Source organism: Amblyomma americanum, chromosome 5 (genome assembly GCF_052857255.1).
Source record: "Amblyomma americanum isolate KBUSLIRL-KWMA chromosome 5, ASM5285725v1, whole genome shotgun sequence".
In the NCBI taxonomy this organism is placed as follows: Eukaryota; Metazoa; Arthropoda; class Arachnida; order Ixodida; family Ixodidae; genus Amblyomma; species Amblyomma americanum.
In genome coordinates, this window is record NC_135501.1 from 202779409 (window position 1) to 202801881 (window position 22473).

The 22473-nt window shown below is 46.8% G+C and overlaps 2 protein-coding genes across 2 annotated transcripts in view; both read left to right on the forward strand.

The window, feature by feature from the left end:
* LOC144134527 (uncharacterized) overlaps window positions 1-5511 on the forward strand; it is a 58424-nt gene extending 52913 nt beyond the window's left edge. The window contains exons 8-11 of the mRNA XM_077667434.1: window positions 815-935; window positions 2324-2491; window positions 3575-3712; window positions 5307-5511. Of these exons, the coding sequence (XP_077523560.1) occupies window positions 815-935; window positions 2324-2491; window positions 3575-3712; window positions 5307-5462 (583 nt within the window). The 3' untranslated portion in view covers window positions 5463-5511. The remainder of the gene's footprint in view (window positions 1-814; window positions 936-2323; window positions 2492-3574; window positions 3713-5306) is intronic.
* Window positions 5512-19579: 14068 nt separating this feature from the next.
* LOC144135519 (uncharacterized) lies at window positions 19580-21752 on the forward strand. The gene is made up of 3 exons (XM_077668166.1): window positions 19580-19733; window positions 20669-20800; window positions 21491-21752. Exons 2-3 carry the CDS (start codon window positions 20693-20695, stop codon window positions 21713-21715), a joined length of 333 nt encoding a protein of 110 aa, XP_077524292.1. The 5' UTR covers window positions 19580-19733; window positions 20669-20692; the 3' UTR covers window positions 21716-21752.
* The last annotated feature ends 721 nt before the right edge of the window (window positions 21753-22473 follow it).

The following is a 22473-nucleotide window of genomic DNA, read 5'->3' on the forward strand; positions in this document are numbered from 1 at the left end:
CAGTGGTCGGCTTGCCCCTCTCAACACTTTAGTTGCCAAAGTGTCTAGCAATTTTTAATGATTTTTATGTAACTGCAGTAACCAATTTTTGCAAGGAGGAGGTCTAAAGGACATTAAACCTATGGACCTCCTCTTGTGTGATTTGTAAAATAAACAGAAAAAATGAAATGTGAGGCGGGATGTTCAGTGTGGAAGGTACTGGTTTATAGCATTATCGCAGTTCCAGTGTACCTAAAAAGCCCGGGTCCACTTTTCCCATATTATCGTTGTAACCTGCATGCAGGCTATTTGCTTGTTCCCAATGAAATTTTCTCAACGCGCCAAATTGCAAAAAGGCAGCGGAGGCCAGCAGAAGACGCGGCTGCCATGTTTTTTGTGATAGAAAAAAAAAACGTTTTGGGGCAGATTATTAAGATCGTAAGTGTCATGGTCATGTTTCTTGCATTTCAAAGAAAGTCTTTGCTGACGTTACATTAGAACTTACCTGGTTAGATCAGACAATCATTCTGATTTAATCTGTAGAACGTCACTGGGTGTTCTAAGCGGAAGGTAACATTGGCTTGACACTGTTGTGTATATGTACCTATTCTGTCGCGCGATTTTTTAAGACATTTTTAGAGCTGACGGGGAGAATCATGCGGAACCAGGAATTTAATGAACCGGGATTATTTTTTGGTCCTTTCATTATACAACATTTGATTAATTGGGACATAGCTTCCACTCTTTTGAAATCTCAATTAATTGGTTTTTACTCTTTATCCAATAGCAGCAGCTCACGGCTTCCCTTGTTTGGTGATTTGTTTTCTTACCACAGTGTGTACCGGGTGGACACTGTGATTGCCATCTCCTCGTCAGGCTGGCAGGAGGACCCCGCCATGTGCTACGCCGCGCCTCCAGTTGCCTTGCAAGCTACGAACCAAAGGTTCCCGAGCCTGGTGGGTTTTTACAACTTTCGACACACACAGCTGCTCCGACCCATAACGCTGCGTAGAGAAGCAGCCGTGCACGCTAAGTACCTTCTGGAAAAAAGGGCCTAGATTGCCTAAGTTGTGGCTAAATACTACTGCTTGGTCTATCAGCTTCTATTTAGATGACCGCCTCGCACGATCGCAATTTCTAGGTGCCACACTCAAAGAAATTGCAGCATAATGCAACACGGGAGGATATCTTTTCGTGTATTTGCAGTTTGTTCGGGGTTCTTTCCTTAACGGCGTACATTTGCTTACAAATTACCAGCAATATTAAGCGGATAGTCCAGTAAATGCACTTTTTTCAGCTTTCTGATGTCCTCGCGCGGTCTGTTGAGTGTTCTTCGATCTAAACGCATCCTGGATTTGTTTCAAAATTTGAAAATTGGTTGTTTGGGAAAGAAAATGACGCAGTATCTGTCTCACATCTCGGCGGACACCTGAACCACGCCGTAAGGGAAGGTTGATAGAGGAGGAACTGAGAGAAGGAATGAAGAGAGAGGTGCCGTTGTGGAGGGCTCCGGAATAATTTCGACCACCTGCGGATCTTTCACGTGCACTGACATCGCACGGAACACGGGCGCCTTTTTGCGTTTCGCCTCCATTGAAACGCGGCACACCGCGGTCGGGTTAATTCCTGGCCACTCTGGATCAGTAGTCGAGCGCTCTAACCCCTGAGCCACAGTCTGTGCGGTGTGCTACGTTATTGCACGTTAAAGAACCTCATATGGTCGAAATTTTCCGAAGTCCTCCACAATGGCGTCCCTCATAGCCTGAGTCACTTTTGGACGTTAAACCACATGAAATCATAAGTCAAAGATATCACACAGAGGGAGCACTCAGAGGTACAACTCTACAGTACCCTACTTTAAAGGCCCAAAATTTCAGTTAGATCCTAGCTGCTGTAGAAGCACGTGTCACGCCCAGCAGCCTCTTAAGTAGAGAGTGGCCTAGACTGGAAAACATAACCGCTTTCATTTATTCATTTTTACAGCTTTCGGAAATAAAGTGGAGGGGGTGACCATGAGTCCCGAGGCCCACCATAGGCTTGTAATAACCAATCAACTTCTCATAAGACGTGGCCACAAACATTGAGGGTTGCAGCCTCCTCCTCGGACCCAGGGCCCCTCTGATAAAAGTTAGCAAGCCAACAAAACATTCCAAAACCCTCTCCACGCGTGGCTTTCTCTCTTTCTCTTCGCGTCTGTCATGCGGTCACTGCTTCTTGCTCACCTCGCTTGGTGGTTAAGGCCCATCCAAAAGACGTACGGAAAACGCTATCGCTACAAGAGATGTCGCGCACGTGCTGAAAGCTGTCGCGGTCGAGTAACGCCACGTAAAATGGTTCTGCGCAGAGGCGACACGCGGAGGTGCTCACAGCCGGATTCTGCAACCCGCACATAGTCGTCGGCCTCTCTTACCAGCTGGGGGCGCTGTCGTACCTGCTCAAGGCTGATGCGTTCAACGTGACCACCATGCCATACGCCGCGTGTGAGCGCGCTAGCATCACAAGCATGGATGCCGTGAGTTGCGTCAGCATTACACTCTCTATATTATCGTCTTGGTCAGTGATTGTACTCGTACCCGCCTGCCTTCTCTTTAGTTTATGCTTCAGAAATTGCCCTAAACACGCAAGACTATATAATGAATAATGAGCGCAATCGTCACTCCCCCCCCCCCCCCTTTCCACCAATGAGCAACGAAAAAAACGACGGTGAAATCAAATAAAATCCCAGGCCACAGGGTACGCTTTTGAGCCACCTATAGCAGAGCATTTACCACATCCCCGAAGCTCATTTTATCTGATCGATGTAGGAGAAGCATCGATCTCACCTCTCAGAAGCTTGGTAGCTTCACAGCGGCGTCAAATGCTCGGCTATAGCCCCGAAAAGCTGGCCGTGTGGCCTGGGAGCTTTTGACCAACCCTGTACCTGCAACCACTATACGGCTAACCGGCAGCGAAAAAAAAAGGAGGCCCAGTGGGAAAGCCTGTTGCCTCCAGAAGCACCTCTCACCGGCCACTTCCCCAAATAGCCACCCTCCTATCCCCCTGCATCGCCACTCTCGACCCACCCCATTCACACATCCACTAAAAGTGTTCATTGGAGTAAAATGACCAAAACGATCATGAAGCCACGTGTGTGCTCGGTAGGGGTGGAACTAGGCTGCACCGAGAGATATGCGAAGCCTACTATATCAGCAGTGAAGGAGATAACTGCGTCAGCACGCCTTCACTCGCCCTGTCTCAAAAAGGGAAACGGTATCTGGAAAACTGTTTACCGCGTATGCATGTGATTTGTTTCCAGCCACACTCATGTCATGATGTGTGTGGCGTAGTTGACGTCTAGCGCTTGTCCTGTGTACTTCTATTTCTGTATCCTCGTCTACAGCGCTAGTCTTTTCTAATTATTAACGATCATATAGGTTAAATTGAAATACTATTGTACCTACCTCTGATCAACTTTCATGATCGTCCTGTCGATTCTTTTTGCTGGGAAAACGAAAGCAGCCAATAGAATGACCCAAGAGAGCGATATGGCGACATTAGCCAGAGTCTTTAGAAGAAAACCGGGCGCATACGAGCGTCTGTTGGTACTTGGATGCAGATTTGCGCCGTGGAACGTCCGCAGCCCGTGGAGGGTGCTACCCGTAACAAGAACATACCTGCCTTTGGCGGGTACCTGAGGAGGAATGCCAAGAATGTGATCTTTTTATCGGAACACTACCTCGGATTCAACAACACGGTAAGTGCAGCGCTACGTTATGCTCTGGCTTTTTTTTCACTGATGTCTTCTGTGCTCAAATCAATGGCCTCGCTTGAAAGTTTGCTTTCAAAAGACACGGAGGAATGGTCCAGATAAGCTATTAAAACTGTTGATCGAAATGTGTTTTTTTATGTATGCCTTACACGCTACTCGGTCGAACACCCGCACATGCACATTCCTCGTGCAATTTCAGAATAGAGCCACTAAAGGCAAACTTATTGGCAGCGCATCACCACCATAAGATCCTATGCGGACAGGAATTCTGTTCAGCGCGTTTCGCAGACAGCCATCCGAAACATGTCGTCCCTAGTACGGCCATCTCGTGCAAGCCAGTAGCATGTAAAGGAAACCTCTTACTCGCATTTGTTCAAAATATTTTTGAGCAACGCTGCTGCTTCGTAATTTAAGAAGGTGTTAGATGTAGGTCCCCTAATGCCTAAAATTAGCCGAAAATCCTTAGTATGCAGAAGAATGCTCACGAGAGAACATGACACGAGCACTGCCGCACTGCCAAATTATTTTATAGAATAATGTGCGCATTTATGTACGAACAAAACCAGTGGGCTTTCTTGTTTATTCTTGCTGCAAATTGCTGATGCATGGACGGATTGATGGTTACTCAGGCGACCTCGTGGCTGCATTTTTTTACACAATATCTTCCAACCTTTAAAACTGCTTCTCGGTCTACAGCGTTCGTATGGTATGGCAAGACAATAATGTGGTCTTGTTAACATATAACTGACACTCATCTTATCACCAATGCTTGTTCACGTGTATTATCAATGCACTCGATACGTGTGTGTATACTGACGCATATGTGATTGCAAATACATGTCCAGTTTGTGTCTGTCCAGTGTAACTGAAGAATATTTCACAGGTTCCAAATTAATGGTGCTGACTTCATGCTGTATGAGGTAGAAAGTTCGATTTCATGCTGTAGAAAAAAGTCGTATAAGTCGAGTGCTTAAGTTTTGATTTCATTTCATTTCTTATTTAGTCGCAACCAAAATCAACAAAGGCAACATTGCTACAAGCGTCAGGATCCCTTGCTCGCAGGCTAGTTGGAATCTATGTACATATTGCTGAGAAAACTAAATCAGCATGACAGCACAGGCATGGGACACATTTTGAAAGGAGCAAAAAAAAGGTCACAATCTGTTGCAATAGTACGACTTTAGCCGTGCAGAGCAGTTAGTGTTTTGCTTTATTTCTATTGGGATTTCATTCCAAACTCTAGTCCCTGCAAATAAGAGTTCCTTTGCCATACAGATATTTTGCTAATATGAGTTAGAAAGTTATTTGCCGCGATTTCATGCACTTACAAGTGAATAGTAGCTTAAGCTTTTATATTTGCCCTGAAAAGCATAGTAAAGAAGTATAAAAGTAATGTTGGAGCCCAAAACTGGCAAGATCTGCGCACTTTCGAATATCCCTGTGGAGGATTGCAGTGCTGTAATGGTAGAACGCCGTATTACTGAAGCCCAAGTCCCTGCCCACATCACAGTACAAATATCTAGTACGGTTGAAGCCAGCAGATGTAATCTCCTCCGGTGTAACGCGCTTGTTCACGCAGTGGTTCCGGCTACCCATCAACACATTCCGAAACCGCATAGCGTGGCTGGTGTACGACGTGCACCTAGAGGACCAGACCAAAGCGTGCTTCGCCAAGACGTTTGAACTGCTGGGCGCCATCTGCCGTAGCTTCAAGAACCCCGCCAGGCCATGCTGAGCCCTAGTATGGACTCCCTCAGCTTGGCATCTCCCTCGGGGATGTCCCATATAGCGCACCCGTGGCGCTGCGCTTCGTTTCAGTGCCGATATATACAAGAAATCGCATAAAATGAGCGCCGCGTGTATTTTATATCGGTTCGGCAATAGGTGTTCGCAGGGGATTGCGGCACAAAAATACAGTTGAACCTCGACATAACGAACATGAAGGGGCCGGGCGATTACTTCGTTATAGCCCATGTTTGACCGAACTTCCAAGGGGAATCGTCATTGCTTCGTTATATTCATTATTTCGTTATAAGGAGGTTCGACTTTATTGTGCGTTGTTTCGCATGGGGACATATACCTTTACGAGGGTGTGGTTGCGGGCTAGTTGGTATAACATTGCTGAAAAGGTAACAGCGCGAACACAGGACGAAGAGAGGAACGTGCGACTCAGGCGCTGACTTACAACTGATGTTTATTCGAAAGGTGCACGCACATAAATAGTCTCGCGGCAAGCTGTCAGCTGAGTCAACGTCAGGGGCGGTGCAAAGGTCCGGATAAAAGCGATAAAATCTTAAAATCTATAAAAGTTACAAAGGTTTTAACAAGAAACGATGCCTGTGGGAAGGGTGACATGAGAGAAAGCAAACAACAAGATGCAGGTGAAGGATGGAAGATGGGCAGAGAGAGAGAGAGAGAACAACTTTATTGAAAATGCCTGCAGAATCGGTTAGGCTCCCTCCACGCAGGGAGGACAAGCTTTTACCGCGACGCGGCCACTACGTCAGTCTCGTGCGTTGTGCTCCTCGAGGTCTTGGTCCCTCGCTACTTCCGCGGGTCCGAGAGGGCCGCCGCCCCCTTCCTGGGGGTGCTGCCCCCCTTGTCCTCGGTTTCGCTCGGTCGCTGCCTTTCTAGAGCTACCGAGACCGGCTGGACGGCCTTGAGTTGTGTCTCTTGATCATAGCTCCTCGTTGCAGCCTCTAGCTGCGGCGGAATCGTCGTCTTCTCGCTGGCTTCTCGCGGATTTACACTACAGTCCCAAAGGATGTGAGCCGCGGTGGCTCTCTCCTTCGCGCACAGTCCACACACGTCACTCGCGTACACACTCGGACACACGTGCTTAGCTAGCACCGGGGTGAGCAGGGACCCCGTCTGTAACTGTCTGTATAACACTACCTCCTTCCGGGTAAGCCCCGGGTGAGGTGGCGGCATAGTCGGTCCGTTCAGTCTGTACCATTTCACTATTTCGTTGAAGGTGGTCACCTTGTCCTTGGCGCTGCACCGCGACCAACACTCCGAGTCGGCCGTGCTTGCAGCCGCGCGGTCACATGGGCAGTGACGTGTTGGAACGCGGGAACGTGAAGATGGGCATGCGCTAAGGTAAAAAGACGGGAACGTGGCTAACACTTGGTGTAAAATAGTTAAAAACTTAAAAAGCGAGATAAAATCACTTGTCTATCTAGACAGGCAGGCTCCTTAGACATCAGGTTGATGGATGGACTGCTGACACACGTGTCGCCCCGGTTTTTAATTAAGTAAGCTTATGTATCTCACGTGTGCGCTTTTCGTGATATCTTTTCAAGGTTTTTGTCTTGTCCAGGGCTGGCATGCAAGAGCATTTCTTGCAGTGAATGGGCAAGTTGCTGCCTGTGCCGGTCTTGAGTGAAGTCGAGTGTTACACCAGATGCTCATTGATACATCTTCCTGTTTGTCCTACACTTGGCTTTTTCGGCGCCCAACAAACTAGGAAGACTATGCAGACGAGTTGTAAACATCAGTTGTAAGTCAGCGCCTGTGTCGCACGTTCCTCTCTTCGTCCTGTGTTCGCGCTGTTCCCTTTTCAGAAATATACCTTGAAACCTCTTTAGAGCGTTTAAATGGGTCCACGGATTGCACGTAGAAAATCATTAGGAACTGTCTAATGCCTGCAGACCTTATCGACGGGAATCTCAAACTCTAATGACAGATATACGTTACGTTGGCCTGTATCAATACGATACCAGCGCTTGTCCGCGTTTCCCTCACTTCCGCCCCGTTCTTCTTTCGCGCTGGTTTTTTCAAACATGCATCCTCTCCAACTTGCCTAATTTGGCATTCTTGTCCACGCTATAATCACAGAGACCACTCGTACAAAAAAAACTACAGAAACGGAGCATTTTAAGCAACAAAAGAACGAAAGTCGGAACGTGGTTGTCGCCATCGCCGGAAGATCGCCGTTGCCGATGTGGATCTCGGAGGCTACGCTACACATTCGCTTCAAAACGTTGGCAACCCATCCTGACGTCACGAGTTTGAGTCGAGTGGCGCGGAGATTTTTAAATCCAATTTTCTCGAGAAAAATGTGTCTTCTCTGTCCAGACAAACATCAACATTGCCAGAAAGAGCCCGACAGTCAATTCGTACTGAGAAAAATGATTGGATGCAGTTATCGTCAGTGTCGCTTTGTATATAGAATTTTGTATCGATAGGAGTGTTCAAGGAGCACTGTTGACTGATATAAGTTGGCCTGCATCAAAGGGGTACAGAGGTCTAATCACAAAGAGCCCCTCAATAATGTTGCGGTATGCCTATGATGTAAAAGGACGCTGCTTCACAAATATCCTCCAACAATAATATTTTTTAATGCGTTTCGTGGAAGCTGAGTGAAGAAGGAATCTCCCGGAAGTGGCTATGAAATCATGAGGACACTCGCACACTTGCTTAGGACCTATCCTCAAAGGTGAGGAGATCCACAATAGAAAGAGGAAGCCCCAAAAGAACGATAGGGTGAGGGGTGATGGGGAGATCTAGAATCTCCAAATAAGCTATTTGCAGAGAAGCAAAGTGCCGGCAAGAGAGGAGAAAAAAATCAACAGATTCAATTTCACCACAAGACTGACAAAGGTGCGAAAGAGAGAATTTGGGTCGACAAGAATATTCCATCGTAGTAATCTGCAGCGCAAAAGCGTCATGGACACCTCGCATTGCCGTAAACTATCAGCGGACGCTCCAAGGAAATGCCAAAGCTGAAAATTATCTGTGGCAAGGAAAGGCCTATGACTCGATGAGTGCAGATGGTGCAACGTTGAAAGCAGGCTATTGTCAAGCTCACAGTGTTGGGAATAAACTGAACCACAGGAACGCAAAGGTAAGACTCTGTTAAAAAAATCTGTCATCGCATAAGAAAATACCGCAATGCTCAGGTGCCCAGTAAAAACTTCTTTAACGAGTAGCGCTGTCAGGACAGAAACATTGGCAGGTAATTTCTTTGCGTTTCTGAGGCGGGTGTAGTCAAAGTATACTGCATCATCAGTCCACAGGTTGTGCGCCTCTACGAAAGAGCTGATAGTGACTTAATTTTCGGCAGCAGTGAATTTGTTAACACAGACTGTGGAAGCTTGTACCCAGTTTAAATAATACCGGAATACACAACCGGGCTTGACGTAAACATGGAGACAGTGCACGTTAATAATCCCCAGGTGGTCGAAATTATTCCGGAGCCCTCCACTATGGCGCCTCTTTCTTCCTTTCTTCTTCCACTCCCTCCTTTATCCTTTCCCTACGGCGCGATTCAGGTGTCCGCCGATGTGCGAGACTGATACTGCGCCATTTTTTTCCCGAACAACCAATTTTCACTTTTATTTAACCCAGGAATAGGCTCTAAATCTCCTGGGAGAGTTCGCCGAGTTGGAACCTGAAACCGTGAATTTACAGGTATCCGCTTCTCTAAGAGCAGCACAGCATTTGCCGCCGATTTTGGTAGACCAATGCAAAGGGCACGGCTCGTACTATCCCTACCGTAGGCTGCGATAGAAAGAGCCACCTGCCACTCCAGGACAGAGGCACGCCACTTAACCGCTGCGCCACAGTGCCAGGAGTGGTATGAGGACTCCCGGGGCTCTATGGATTTTAAGTAAAGAAAGATAAATTCTTGCATATATTGGCATTAACCCATTAGCTATCGCGTCATGCCCTTAAGGCTGATCAGCGCGCAGGTCAGAAGGGCTTTCGGCGGCGCCTACGTACAGCCGAGAGTAAAAAACATTAGCACAATGGACGTCACCGGAGTGGGGAAAATCGCCCTGCACGGCCGACTCGGCGCCGTGCTTTGCGAACACACCTGGCGCTCTTGTTATCGGCGTGTTCGAAACCGCGGCGCCGAGCGTTGCTATCTGCCGCTCCTGTGGCGCGTCACTGGTGCTAATCTTTTTTACTCGCGACTGTACAGCCATGCAGAGGTAGAATTGCCATCTGCGTGGCACCGGGTTACATCACGCATGCCGCAGTGTGCGGCGACTACGTTCACAAAGTGAGCAGGCGGGCTTACGACTACTCCCACGTAAGCAGTCCCCCAAGCAAGCAGGGGCCTAGAAGCTTAAATTTTTTGGACGTAAAGAACAAAAGAAAAGAAGAACAGCAATAGGAATAGAAGACAAGATAACCAAAATAACTAAATAAATAAATAATAGGAGAATAACGAAAGCTTGTGACGGAAGTCGTTTTCATTGTAGAAGAGGATTTTGAATGGAGGCGCTAACATTTCCATTGCCCCGTCGAAGTATAGAAGTTCTAAGGGATACAGCCGCAGCGATTGTGGTTCAGCTTTAGCCAGTGGGCAGGCCCGTGCACTTTCCTATTTCGTTCTTCCTGTCAACCACAGCAAGCAAGCAAGCAAGCAAGCAAGGCGCAGAACACAGGCGCAAACTGCTAACGGCCAGTGAAGCAGAAGAAGAAGATCTCGACTGCTGGCCTTCCCATCCGCCCAGACCTAGCTCTCGTTTTACTTTACTCGGTCGCTACAATTCATCCCCGTCCCTTGTGTCTCGTGGCGCGCCTTTCGTCTATGTGGCGCAACCCTTGCCTCCCAGACTCTAAGCCCAGTTTTTTTTTTTTGCTTTATCAAGAGGCTTCGCTCTGTCAGGTGAGTGGAAGAACTGCCTGTGATTTCTGTGCTGCTAAAAGCCGCAGGTACAACGATGACATAGCAATGTTGTGACAGTGGACAAGCTCGTTCAGCTTGAAGCTGAACCTCTGGGCAGCCGTGCGAATTGAAAGCATTTGTGTGGCCGTCCCCGACTCTCCCTAGGCCATTATAAGATAAGCGCTCTAGATTAATCCTGGGCTACATAGGTGCACACACTAAATTATGATGTCACCAAAATGAAGGCTCATTGAGGAAGGCTGAATTGCTGTCAGAATTTTGTGAAATTTCTACTTGCTTATGCTAAACAAAATTGGCAGCAACTAGACACTCGTAGGAAAGAAGCTGCCCAGAAATCAAAATTGGCAATTCATAAAAACAAAAGGTGCCGGATTGGAACGAGAAATTATTTTTGTTTACCCATAATTATCGACTTTCAAGAGCTACCGGAGGGCTGCTCGGAAGTTGTCTCGCTTTCATGGTTTTTCTTAAGTCGTGAGTTGGAAATCTTAGAGACAGCACTCTGTTTTGACAGAGTGTATTTATAAGCACACAGTATTTACACCGCTCTGTGCACTGCACACTGCGTACATTGACGCGCAAGTAGCAGTATAGGTCATCCATAGTATCCAGGAGACATATGGAGAATACGAAGCACATGTTAAAGAACCTCGCTAGAATACTGAGACGTCTACGGGAAAACGATGGCAACATATCTCTACAACAGTTGCACCTGCCCTTCACCTGTGCACCTGCAAACCAATTTTATTTTTTTTCCATTGGAGTAGGCTGGTATATCTCAGAGTGTTTTGGTCCTTGACTGTCTCAGCTAGATATCCCACTATTTTTTAAATGTTTTTAAAATTTTCATAGCGTGATCGCGGTACTTCCGTCATCTGAATAACTGCGCCGCAGGAAGTCGGATTCAACTTGATTGCCAGTTGTTTGCTTTCAGAAGAGGTGCGCCATTCCATCATGCCGGTCGTCACTCCTTACTTTGAGGAGGTGTCGCCTTTGGCAGGTAAGCAGATACGTCAAGCAGGGCGAGGATACAATTCAGTGGCGCTTATGGTATATATTTGCTTTTAGCGCGATAACTTTGATGGCCCCGTTCCCCAGAACATCCGGTGTCGGTGTTGTGAGCGACAAATAGGGTGGCCCACGCGGTCATTCTCCGGAGTAGCAACCTAGAGATCACCTTGGTCGAGTGACCTTATGGTGTCATCACAACCTACCCACTTGATTGTGAACAAACTGATCACCATGGCAGGTGGATATTAAATTAATTATTGATATCGAGAAGTTGCTCGGGAAGAACAACTTCGGTCGCACAAGCCCCACCGGTGGCAGCGCTTGTCATTGCAGCGCAGTGGCGCATCCCTTAACCGCTGCACCACTACTCCAGGAGGTGTATGAGGTCTTCACGGGACCTATGAATGTAAAGTTTAGAATGGCGAATTCCGCATATATGAGCATTAACTCACTAACGCTATCGTGTCTTATCCTTAAGGAAGAGCCTGGTCGAAAAAGTATTTCGCCAGGAAAGAAAAATGAGTAGCTTTACGCAGTGTTGGAGCGTCCTATTTAGTTTTTTGTGGTGGAAACGCCCAGCCCGCCAGAATGCTTTTACAGCTTTGGTGAAAAGTCATAGGGCCATGTTGTTTGTTTTGAGCCGTAGAGCGGAGTCTCTAAAGTACCCTCATAGACTAAAACGAGGTAAAAACGAGGACGTGGGGTCTCTTCAGCCTACAGATATCTCGAGGTCCACAGTGCAGGAAGCTCCCTGCTAAACACTCCTGAAACATTACCCATGGACTATGGGGACTCTTTACCGAGTGTATACATGCAGCTTTTGGGACAAATGTCTACAGGACATGTCCGCTGGAAACGAAGTTAATAGCTTTGCTATTAGCTAGTGGCCAGAAACCACTCTTGTGGAGGTGAAATTCGGGTTGGCAAGCCCTAATGTGTGCTAGGCAATAATAATAATAAAATTATAATAAAATATTTTATTTCCTCATTCCAATCTGGTAATCTTTGGCATACAGTGCACATATACGCCTCAATAGATTATCATGCGTCCAGGAAGCTTTTTTACGCTGTGGTATACCTTGGTAATACCGCGAATCTTTGCAGTGTTTGTTCATTCTTCAAATCTGCCGCCACACCGCTTTATCGCTTTGCTTGCGATGCAAGACGCGACCAGATTTATCTCGATTGATCACATCCAAACAAAGCTGATTCTATGTTGTTCGAGCTGATTCTACGAATGTTCTATTAGCTTTGAACACTTTATCTCGAAGGTTCGCTATGAGCTTTAAATTGAGCACGGCCGACAGCGGCGGGCCTTCTGTTCGACGACCGCTGAGCACGCTTGTTGCTACGCCGCCGCCGAGTGATTCAATCCATTGTGGGCGCAAGTCAGCCCAAATAAAGAGTTTTGTTTAGACACCATTTTCGCAGCCTTCCTGCTCTCCGGACTGCGGTCACCACTTCGTGACAATATTTCGATATTACAACGACAGATGGAGTAACAAATCAGGGCAAAATCGGTGTTGGTGTCTCCGTCGAGTGGTTGGTTTGACAGAAATTCCGTGTTTACACTGTGAAGTCCAGGCGTACGGGCCTGAACATATAGACGACTTGCGTGGCAAACAGGGGAGCTTTCTGTACCGTCACTGGGCATATAATCCAGGCGGACTCGCAACCTGCCGGCATTGTGGGGACCAAAGGATGTTCTCGGGAATGTGCCTGGAACGGTGAAGACATAATGGTGACTGTCTTAGGCATCACCACCTCATATAACCACTTTCATATCATTGACATAACCGCTGGCATTGAGGTGACAGTTCTGATTGCATGGAATTTCCATCGAGGCCTGCGGGCTCTATCCAGAGTTGTGCGATTAAGACGTTGCGGTTGCCTCTTTCCAATGGCGGATGACGGTACGTCTAAAAGCGATTCCAAGAGGTGATATGGAAGGCTTTATTCTCTACACATAACGGTATATGGGACTTAGCGTTCATGGTGAGCGTTGCGCTTGTGAATGCCGCTACGCAAAAAAAATGCTAAATAAGAAATCGTGTGTAGGCAACGCCATTCACTCCGATCTCATTTCCTTGTGCTTCCAGGTGTTGGATATAGCGAGTTTTTCCTGATATCGAGTAAGTACTATTACGTCGGTTGCATGGCGGGCTTTGCTCGAGTAGGCAGTGCATGCGAGAAAACAGATTCCATTCAGCTGTCCGCCGCAGTTGTTCCTTTGAAGCTTGGATGAGGATATGTTCAAACGAAGCAGGGGACGCCCATTCTTTCTTGTTGAGGGTGGCAGTGAAAGATCCATTGCCTTCTGAGTGAACTGCACAAGCTTGAGCCCCTCGAACCTCGTCGTGTGGCGGTTAAGCTGTGTCTAGTCATTTACAAACGTGATGGAACTTGTCGTATTACCGTCGCAAACCTCATGCGTGATTGCTTGCTTTTCAGCCACTGAAAAAGAGTAAGTTTTGAAGGAACCAATGCTTTCGGAGAAATATTTTCCAGACAGTATTTGTGGATTTCATTACTCTCAGGGGCCGGGGCACTACCGAGGGGGCTGCTTACAATAGATAAGGACCGCAAAGCAGCCAAAAATACAAATAAAAATTAGCCTAACGAGGATTCGAGCAGGTTAAACCACAATAAGCACAAAGTGCCGAGGGTCAAACCGGCTAAATATATCAAGTTGCAAAGCATAGTGTTAAATTTCTTAATTGGCACTTTGCAGAAAGCAGCAGCGCGACACAGCAGGGACATAGATTATCAGAACAGCCTCTCGCCTCAACTCAAGGGCGTCCAAGCTAATGATAGCGCGAGTAGCTTGGGAGGGAAGTTTGAGCAAGCAGCGAATCGCTCTGAAAACGAAATGAGCTACTTAGAGACCTGCTGAGAAAAACATTTGAAAAAACTGCAAGCCATAGCTTTTGAGAGCAGCAATTTTCGCAGTGTTTTTTGCTCGTGAAAAATCCAGTGATCGATTTTTTCACGCGCAAAAGTTGACTGAAATATTTTCAGGCTCTTCCTATTTCTTCAATGCTCTGCACTTTATCCCAATGAAGCGGAGAGCTTATCTCACTGTAGCGGCCATCAGAAATTTAAGCTACTAATTGAAAACCGCCACATACGCCGTGGTGGCTCAGTGGTTTCAGCGCTCCGCTACTAATCCCGAAGTCGTGGAATCGAGTCCTAGCCTCGGCTACTGTACTTCGATAAATGCAAAAAAGCAGTTTGCTGTGAGGTGTGAGCGCAGCTTAAAAAAATTCAGGTGGCCTAACTTGATCGAGAGCCCTCCACTGCGGCATCTGTCATAGCGCATTGCTGGATCGGAATTTTCAACTTAACAATTAACAAGAAGGCCATCAAACTTAAGAGTGGCTCATAACTGACCGGCCTCTTGGCAGCAGTGACATTGCTGAATCGGGGCTGTCATGGCTTAAAGCCAACTAGAGCCCCTAACCAAGAATTATATTCATGCGACGACCGCTACTAGAAATCATCTCTTGAGCGGGCGACTAAATAATAGATTTTTTTCCTGAAATATGTACGTGATTCACTAGACCTGGCTGCATGCGGAGAAAGATGATGCATATACCAACTTCCTATCTCATGAGGTCGGTACAAAGTTGGGCACTAAGCTCAGCCAGTGCTGTGTAGCTTGCATCAACGTCGTTCTTACGGTAAACTGCTCGCTTTCTTACTGAAGTTCGCTAACATAAAAATTCACTGTACCAAATACATCACTTGAAGTTCTGAAATATGGGAAACAGCTTACGTATAGGTTAAAAAATAGATTAATAACGTTGTTAAGTTCACCGAGGAAGAGAAACATTTAGCTTGCGAACATATCTTCGTGAGCACTTTGCGTTACTTTAGTTCACAGAGGAAAAATAAGAACATGATAAACAAAAAATATCTTAAGTTCCAGCTACGTACACGAACCCTGAAATGTTATAAGTGTATGCCTCCGGGAGTAACCTTTCTTGAAGCAGCTTGCTTTCTTGTTCCTGAACAAGCTATTAATGGTGCAAATTTTTTCTGTTAGTATGGTGACTATAAACGTTGCACGAATCCAGTTTGAAATTTGACCGTATTTTTTTTTTTCATTTTCTCTCATGCAACAATGTTGAATGAGTGCGATTTCTATATATTTGACGTGTTATTTTAACGAATACTACGGTACGCAGCCAGTGTGGGGTCCTGCGCCTTTGTAAACCTGTCGATATGGCAACCTTTTCAGCAGCCCTCTGGCACCATGCATTTATGATGCAAATAAAGGGAATATAATTTTTTCTATCATTAACATTGCCATAACTTCACTGCGTGATAGATCTTTTATCCGTCCGTACTTCCAAGATAATATTGAAGATATGCAGGTACACTGAAAGTATACTTCAATACGTACCACGCAGGAGAGCTGAGTACAAGAAGGTGATCTTGGTTGTCATCGGCTTCGTACTCATCATGGGAGTTTTCGTAGCAGTTTCCTTTGTCGTGGTTGGACTTATTGGAGACGGTGAGAGCCGCTGATGCGAGTGATAGCGTACGTATGTGATCACGTGAAATGGGCACTCTTTTTAATGTCAAGTTCCAAATTTTGGCTGTGGCTCCCACAACCATATAGAGGCACTGAAATTGGAGATACAAACTTGACTTTTTACCTGAGTCGTTATGCCAAGTTGCAGCTTTTTGAAACGCAAACACAATTGGTGAACATGCTCCTTGATTTAAATTGCCGCTAGATCGAATGTTTTTTGGCTAATCAAGTCTCCCCTAAAACATCCCCCCGTTCACCCGTCCTCTGCTTCACTCATTATCGTTCGTTCACCGGACGTGATGTGAGGAGTGATCAGTAACATGGGGACACATACAGCTAGAAATGGACAGAAATTTTTTTACATCTTTGTGCAGTAGCACTCTGCAGCCATCACAGCAGGCTGCGTCATTGCGCAAACCACCCTCTTCGCATATGTGGCGCCACATTGCGGCCAGTAAACGAATAGGAGCGTCCAAATGGCTCCCATTTCCAATGAAGTAGGGGAATCACTGGTCTGGTCAGCTATATTGAGACAAAGCTTCCGGTTCAAATGTTCAAATAACGTTGTGGCCGTCAAATCATGATATGAACTTCTGGAGATCAAGTGCTGACCCAAGTGAAATTTGGCAGGGCCTAAGTTATGACTTTGACCTCATGACGTCTGATCACCTAGTAACGTCGCCGCCACAGCCTTCAATGAGCAACGCGCCTGGCTATGCAGAGGTTCTTGATCAGGAGACTCGGGCGCGTCATCGAGTTCTTGAGGTTGTGGTGCTTTAATTGGGGACATAAATAGTTTCTCTCCGCTTAATCGCGGCTGGCAGTTCAAAACCGCCAGACCCCACCCCGTGATCGCGTACGCTAACGAGCGCTCACCGACCACGGCGGGCCTTGCTGTGAGGAAACAAAGGAATGACACACTGGCTGACACAAAGAGTAATTTATTGCTACAGCAACAACAACGCCAGCTAGCAACAAGAGGCGCTAAGGAATCGAAGACGTCCGAGTCACCAGCAAGGTTACCAGCAAGCGAATGTTTGCCCACGCTAGGGCAGGGGATACTCCGAGGCTGGACGGGACAAGATACGGGAGCAAGTCTCCCCGTCACTTCCTCGCCCCACTGGCGAAGATCGGAGGCCGCAGGCGACACATCCGCTCGCGCCGACTATCCCAGCCGAAGAGGGTGATGCTGTCTCCCACGCACGCGTAGCCAGCCGTCGGTCTGTGGCGCCTTCCCTTGTTAGTTTCGGTAACTAACCATGGAATGCGCCCCTCCCTTGAGGCGATGCTGTTGCTACAGGGTGCATCGTGGGAGAGCAAAACTAAAGGGGTCGCAAGGCGCGTCCTCACAAGGCGTCACCACGGACACTGCAGCCGTTAAAGAAGAGCTTTTCTTACGCTAACATCACCGCATTTGCGTAGTTACTAGTTTGAACTGCGGCCAGAACTAGTGACGAACAGGTTAGTTCAATGATTAAGCGGAAAAATATTTCCAGTCATATAATATCAAGATGTACCATTTTGTTTTTACGGTTATTATATGGCTTATGATCTGTAAAACTGCTTACGCAAAGGCGCCAGCATCCATACTTCTAGCTGCTGAGGGGAGGGGGTGCGATTGCAAGCAGTATTATTGAACTTTTTTTCGTCGCAACTGATCGCACAAACCCCCAACTACTTCGGTCAATCGATACGTATATCCGAGTATTATGCCTAAACATCGTGCTCGAAGTCGACCTGCAGAAGCCGCATGTGCACTGTAACACAGAAACACAGACGTATGCATACAAGTAGTTATCGTTTATTCGCCCCGAGTGAGAACTTGCAGGCATTTTTGATACTTCGATTTTATTTCTTCGTGTGTGAAAACGATTTCCGTCATCATCAGTACTCCACTTCAGCGATGACAAGTCCACGTTGTGAGCTGAGCCTTGCGCATGCGCTGTCTTGAGCTGTTGGTAGATCGCATGTAGTGCCATTCTTAACTACGTCTTTCAGTTTAACTATAGAATGTGGTTACTAACAACCCTGTTTATTAGAAGCGCGGGCAGAACGTGCGCTTCATCGTGCACCAGCGATCTCGCAATAGCAACAGCTTATGAGAAACTGTGCGTAATGTGAAAAGGTGAATATTAAGTTCCACGGGTTGAGTAATGTGTAGTCGTTGCACACTACTTCTGGCACTGCTTTGTTAATTGACATAAGACGTCGGCAATAATTCTGTGGTTGCGTACTGCAATAGCACCGAGGGCCAATTTTATTCAAGTACTTTTTTTTAAATATTTCTGCACAATAGCTCGCGCAAACTCCGTTTTAATACATGCTCTTCGTTGGTGAACCTCTGTCGAATACGGTGCCAAAGTTGACGCAAGCTGTAGATGAAGCGCTGTGGGACTGTTGATTAGCAGGTGAGAAACCTCGCTGTTTAGAACCGTTGCCTTTGTAAAGCTGGTTCAAGGAAAATATGAAGGGCGACGCTTATCACACCTCTGAAAAAAAGTCATATATCATTGGCTAAAAAAAGGCCTCTCTGAGCCCTTGGTAAGTAGGCACCTATACCATAAAAGCAGTACATGTCTTGTTGTCAATAACAAATGTGACTACTTAGACCGCAAACGCGTTCAAGAAACTTCTTGGGCATGCGCGCTTTGTCTGGTTACGGTCCGTTGCTACGCAGATGACAGCAGTGATGACGATGGTGACGCGGACGGCATCGGGAGCAATCGAGAAGGCACGGGAGGCGCCTACAGCGGCAGCGGCGAGGCGTCCTCCAGATCCCGAACTAACCCTTATAGCCCAGACCATGGGGGACCATTCGTTCCGCCGCCTCGGCCTCGACCCATGCCACCTTTGGACAATCGTGCGTGAATGCATTGCTCTTCTGACGCGGGAGTTATGCTGAGAACATTTATCTTTCTTAAAACTGTACGGTCGCAAGAAAATACATTCATAGTAATGAACAAGAGGGCGACAAAAGAACATAGGGTGCTGAACTGAACTTCTCTGTCTTTCTGAGTTGGCTAGAAATGAATGTTGTGCCCTGGAACTCAACTTTGGCAGTACGGGCGGAATGTTTATTGATAATTGAAATACCAGGTAGTTGCTGTACATGGCTGTCTGTGAAAAACAACATTAAAGCTTTCTGAGCGGCGATTTCGAAATCCCTCATGACGTCATGACTTCGTTCTCTGGTGATTATTGAGAATCTTGTTTATTGTACGTTATCAAAATATAATTAAGGAGTCGTGAAAACAGTTTCGTTTTTCTTTTTTAATGCCAACGAGTGGGCGCGGTTGTGTTTTATTCCTTTGAACAAAAAGCAAAGACCTCTTCGACAGCAAGGATACTAAGTGCGATCGACAATCACGTTGCATTCTTCCGTTAATTTGAAAACATCTCGTGCTGCTAGAATGATAGACAAAGAAAACGGCGCGAAATACGGGGACAAAAGAGAAACAGACACGACAGGACCAGCGCCAATCCTGTCGCTGGTCCTGTCGTGTCTGTTTCTCTTTTGTCCCCGTATTTCGCGCCGTTTTCTTTGTGAATAATCATCCAACTTGCCCAAACTAGAGTTCTCCTAGAAGGATAGCATCAGTGCTGTGTATACACTGTGGGTCTCCAGCGCTCTGTTCGTTGATCCTGGTTTTCGTGCAGGTCCCCCGCCGCCTACTGTGCCTCCGGACCCTGCCGGGGGTGATCAGGTTGCCGCACGCCTGATCAGCGCATCTCTCAACCGAAGGCAGTCACCATGCAACAATTTCTACGCGTTCGTGTGCGGAAGATACAGCGGCCGCCAGACTCACGTCCTAACAACGGTGGGTTCATAGGCTTGGCGCACTGCCTCTTCGAGTCTTGACGAAAGAAAATAACGCTTTATGAATTGAAGGATGGGCCAGCGCCTCCTCTACAATAGAGGAGGCGCTAGATGGGCAGTAACAAAAATTTCATGCCAAGCGAGCCGGCGCTTTTTTTTTCTTAACTTGCAAATTCGCCTTGCAATACTACAGGTGAACACGAAGAGCGTCACAAAGGGGAGAGGGTGAATGGCGTACTTCCCGGTGCGTGCGGCTGAGTGACGCGAGCGCAGCAGTCCGACAAGCAGAATCTGTGGAAGGTGTACCGGTGCAGGTCACAGACGTTGCTGTATCACGTTCACTCCCTCCCTTTTTGTGCCTGCCTTCTTTTCATGGCCAATCTCAACACCAGAATTTTGCGACCAGAAATCGAACAATTTGAAAGCGCCTATGCTCTTGGGAAAACAGGTACTGTCGGCAGCAAAAGTTTGCGGGTTCTGCGATGCGTGGCGCAGCGAGGCGTACCTAATTCCCCTTGATAATATGCGTAACTGCTTTGCTGCGCCATCTGCCGCCACAGTGCGGTGTCGAGGCTCACGGCACGCCCGCTGCGGCAGTACTGTGAGTGAGCCTCGACACCATGCTCTGTGACGGCAGATGGCGCAGCAAAGCAGTTACGCTTATTATCAAGGAGCTTTAGTTACGCCTCGCTCTGCCACTCATCGCAGATCCCGCAAACTTTGCGGCCGACAGTACATGCTAGAAGTCTTTATCCTGCAGTAGATGGTCTTCTGCTGATGATGCTGTAAGGAGCCTCTTGTGTAGCTCTCGCTATGAAATGGCACATGGTCGCAGAAGCACGAAGTAATTTCAGCTGGCATAACGCGAGCTAGTCCTGTGCGAAGCAGCAATTCTATCCTGTGTTCTGACTGTCGTCCATGTCGCCTTCCCATCAGAAACTGCTTACAGGAAGCAAAACCATGCTGGCCAACATCCGCGTCCCGGCAGCAAATCAGCGCGCTGTGGAGAAGGCTGCCGGCTTATTCCAGGCCTGCAAGCGCCTCGGGTCTGACGCAAGGAGATCCGAGGTGGGGGCTCTGTTTTTAAAGACATTGCGTGCACTCTGCTAGAAATATAAGAGAAAGTGTCCGTGCTATTGAGTTTTTTTATAATGAACTCAATTGTAGCAGAGGCAGCGATAAATAACCATTTTAACAAACCCAACTCATGTATCCACCCGCGGCGACCGTACTTTTAACGTGCGTACAAACACTTTCACGCAAACGAACTTCAGTACAATTTTTTCCCGATGGCGCCAAATGAGCGGGACGAATTTCTTGATAAGGTTATGCTTAGTCCTTGTTCATATTTAAGCACAAATTTGAGAAATTTTGTTGTTAAGTAACTTGGTGCTCCTTGCGTAAGGTTTTGCTCCGTGTTGTGCTTGGGATCGTGACGAGTTAAGATTTACGTGTTACGTGCTGCGTTATAATGAAAGTGAAGAATGTCATGCTTTGTCTCGTAGTTGTAATTGAAATGTGCTAATATCGGAATCGTACAATTCTAGTTTTTTTTTAATATTTTTGCCATCCATGCGAAAGTCACCCTGAAATAATATTTGTGCTCCAGTCATTATTGTTTTCTTGTTATTAATCCTACAATAATGCCCCTGCGGGAACTGCAGTTATCTGAATAAATAATTAAATTTTTTGAGCTCTCATATTCTATTCCTTGCGGGCAGATTCTCAGACATGTGTTTCATGCCATCTCACGTGCAGGTTCACTCGCTCAAGTCATTCCTCAGCCAGCTGGGCCTCGACATGTCCAACATGCCCTACGACCCGAACTTCGATACCATGGAACTAATCACGCGACTGTCCTTGGAATACGGATTCCCAACCTTCTTCAAGATCGGCTACTTCAACAGGCCCCATCTTCCCAACAAAATTTTAGAAGTACTCACCGTCCCTCACTGTGATACGAATAGGAAGGGGACTCGTTAAACCTCACATGACGTCTTTTGTACATCACATCCTGAACTGATTTCAGTTCTTGCATTTGAAGCGCGAATGTGATGTACTACTTAAATACGCCTTGGTTCATTTTGATTTGAGATACTAAAATATGTCTTTCTCGAAAGCGAATCCCTTAAAGATTTAGTATTAAGGTGTTGGGGTGCTCCCGCTTTGAGTTTCCAAGAATATAACTTTTGAGTTTTCATTGTACAAGAAATTAAAGAAGCTTACCCTCCGCTGTACAACTGGTCACTCGTCCTTTCTATTTTTTTTTTGTCTGAAGTCGAAATTGGGCGCAAAGTCTTCTTCACATTTCACGCCCTCCCTTTCTGTTTCTGAATCAGTCACCTTTTGCAACCTCTCCTCTATGCTACGGTGTCAAGCAGTGAAGGCGCCATTGTTATGTGCTGCTTGTCTGAGTCGTTTTGGCCAGCACAAAATAATGTTACATGAGGCCCAGGAATACACAGAAAACATTATCAGAGAACTCATGGCGATGCTTTCAGTGGCCCCTGAGTTCCGGTCGTGTCCTGTACGTTCCATTTGCTAATTCTCTGTCCCTCGGAAGCGTTTGTGTAAACCCTAAATTTTCCCACATGCGCTCGGAGAAAGATATCGCTCGTTAATTTTGTCCGTTTGCGATGGCACTGGTCGGTCAAGAGTTCGGCCCAATGCACTTACTTAATCATCGTTAGGGCTGCCAGAGGGTTACATGGCACTCCCCCTCCGAAAAGCCCGTTTACTCT

Bases quoted from the DNA above. Each gene is read 5' to 3' on its own strand.
- LOC144135519 (XM_077668166.1), top strand. From the start codon at position 20,693: ATGCTGGCCAACATCCGCGTCCCGGCAGCAAATCAGCGCGCTGTGGAG. The intron at 20,801-21,490 runs GTGGGGGCTCTG...TCTCACGTGCAG, and splicing joins CTGACGCAAGGAGATCCGAG to GTTCACTCGCTCAAGTCATT.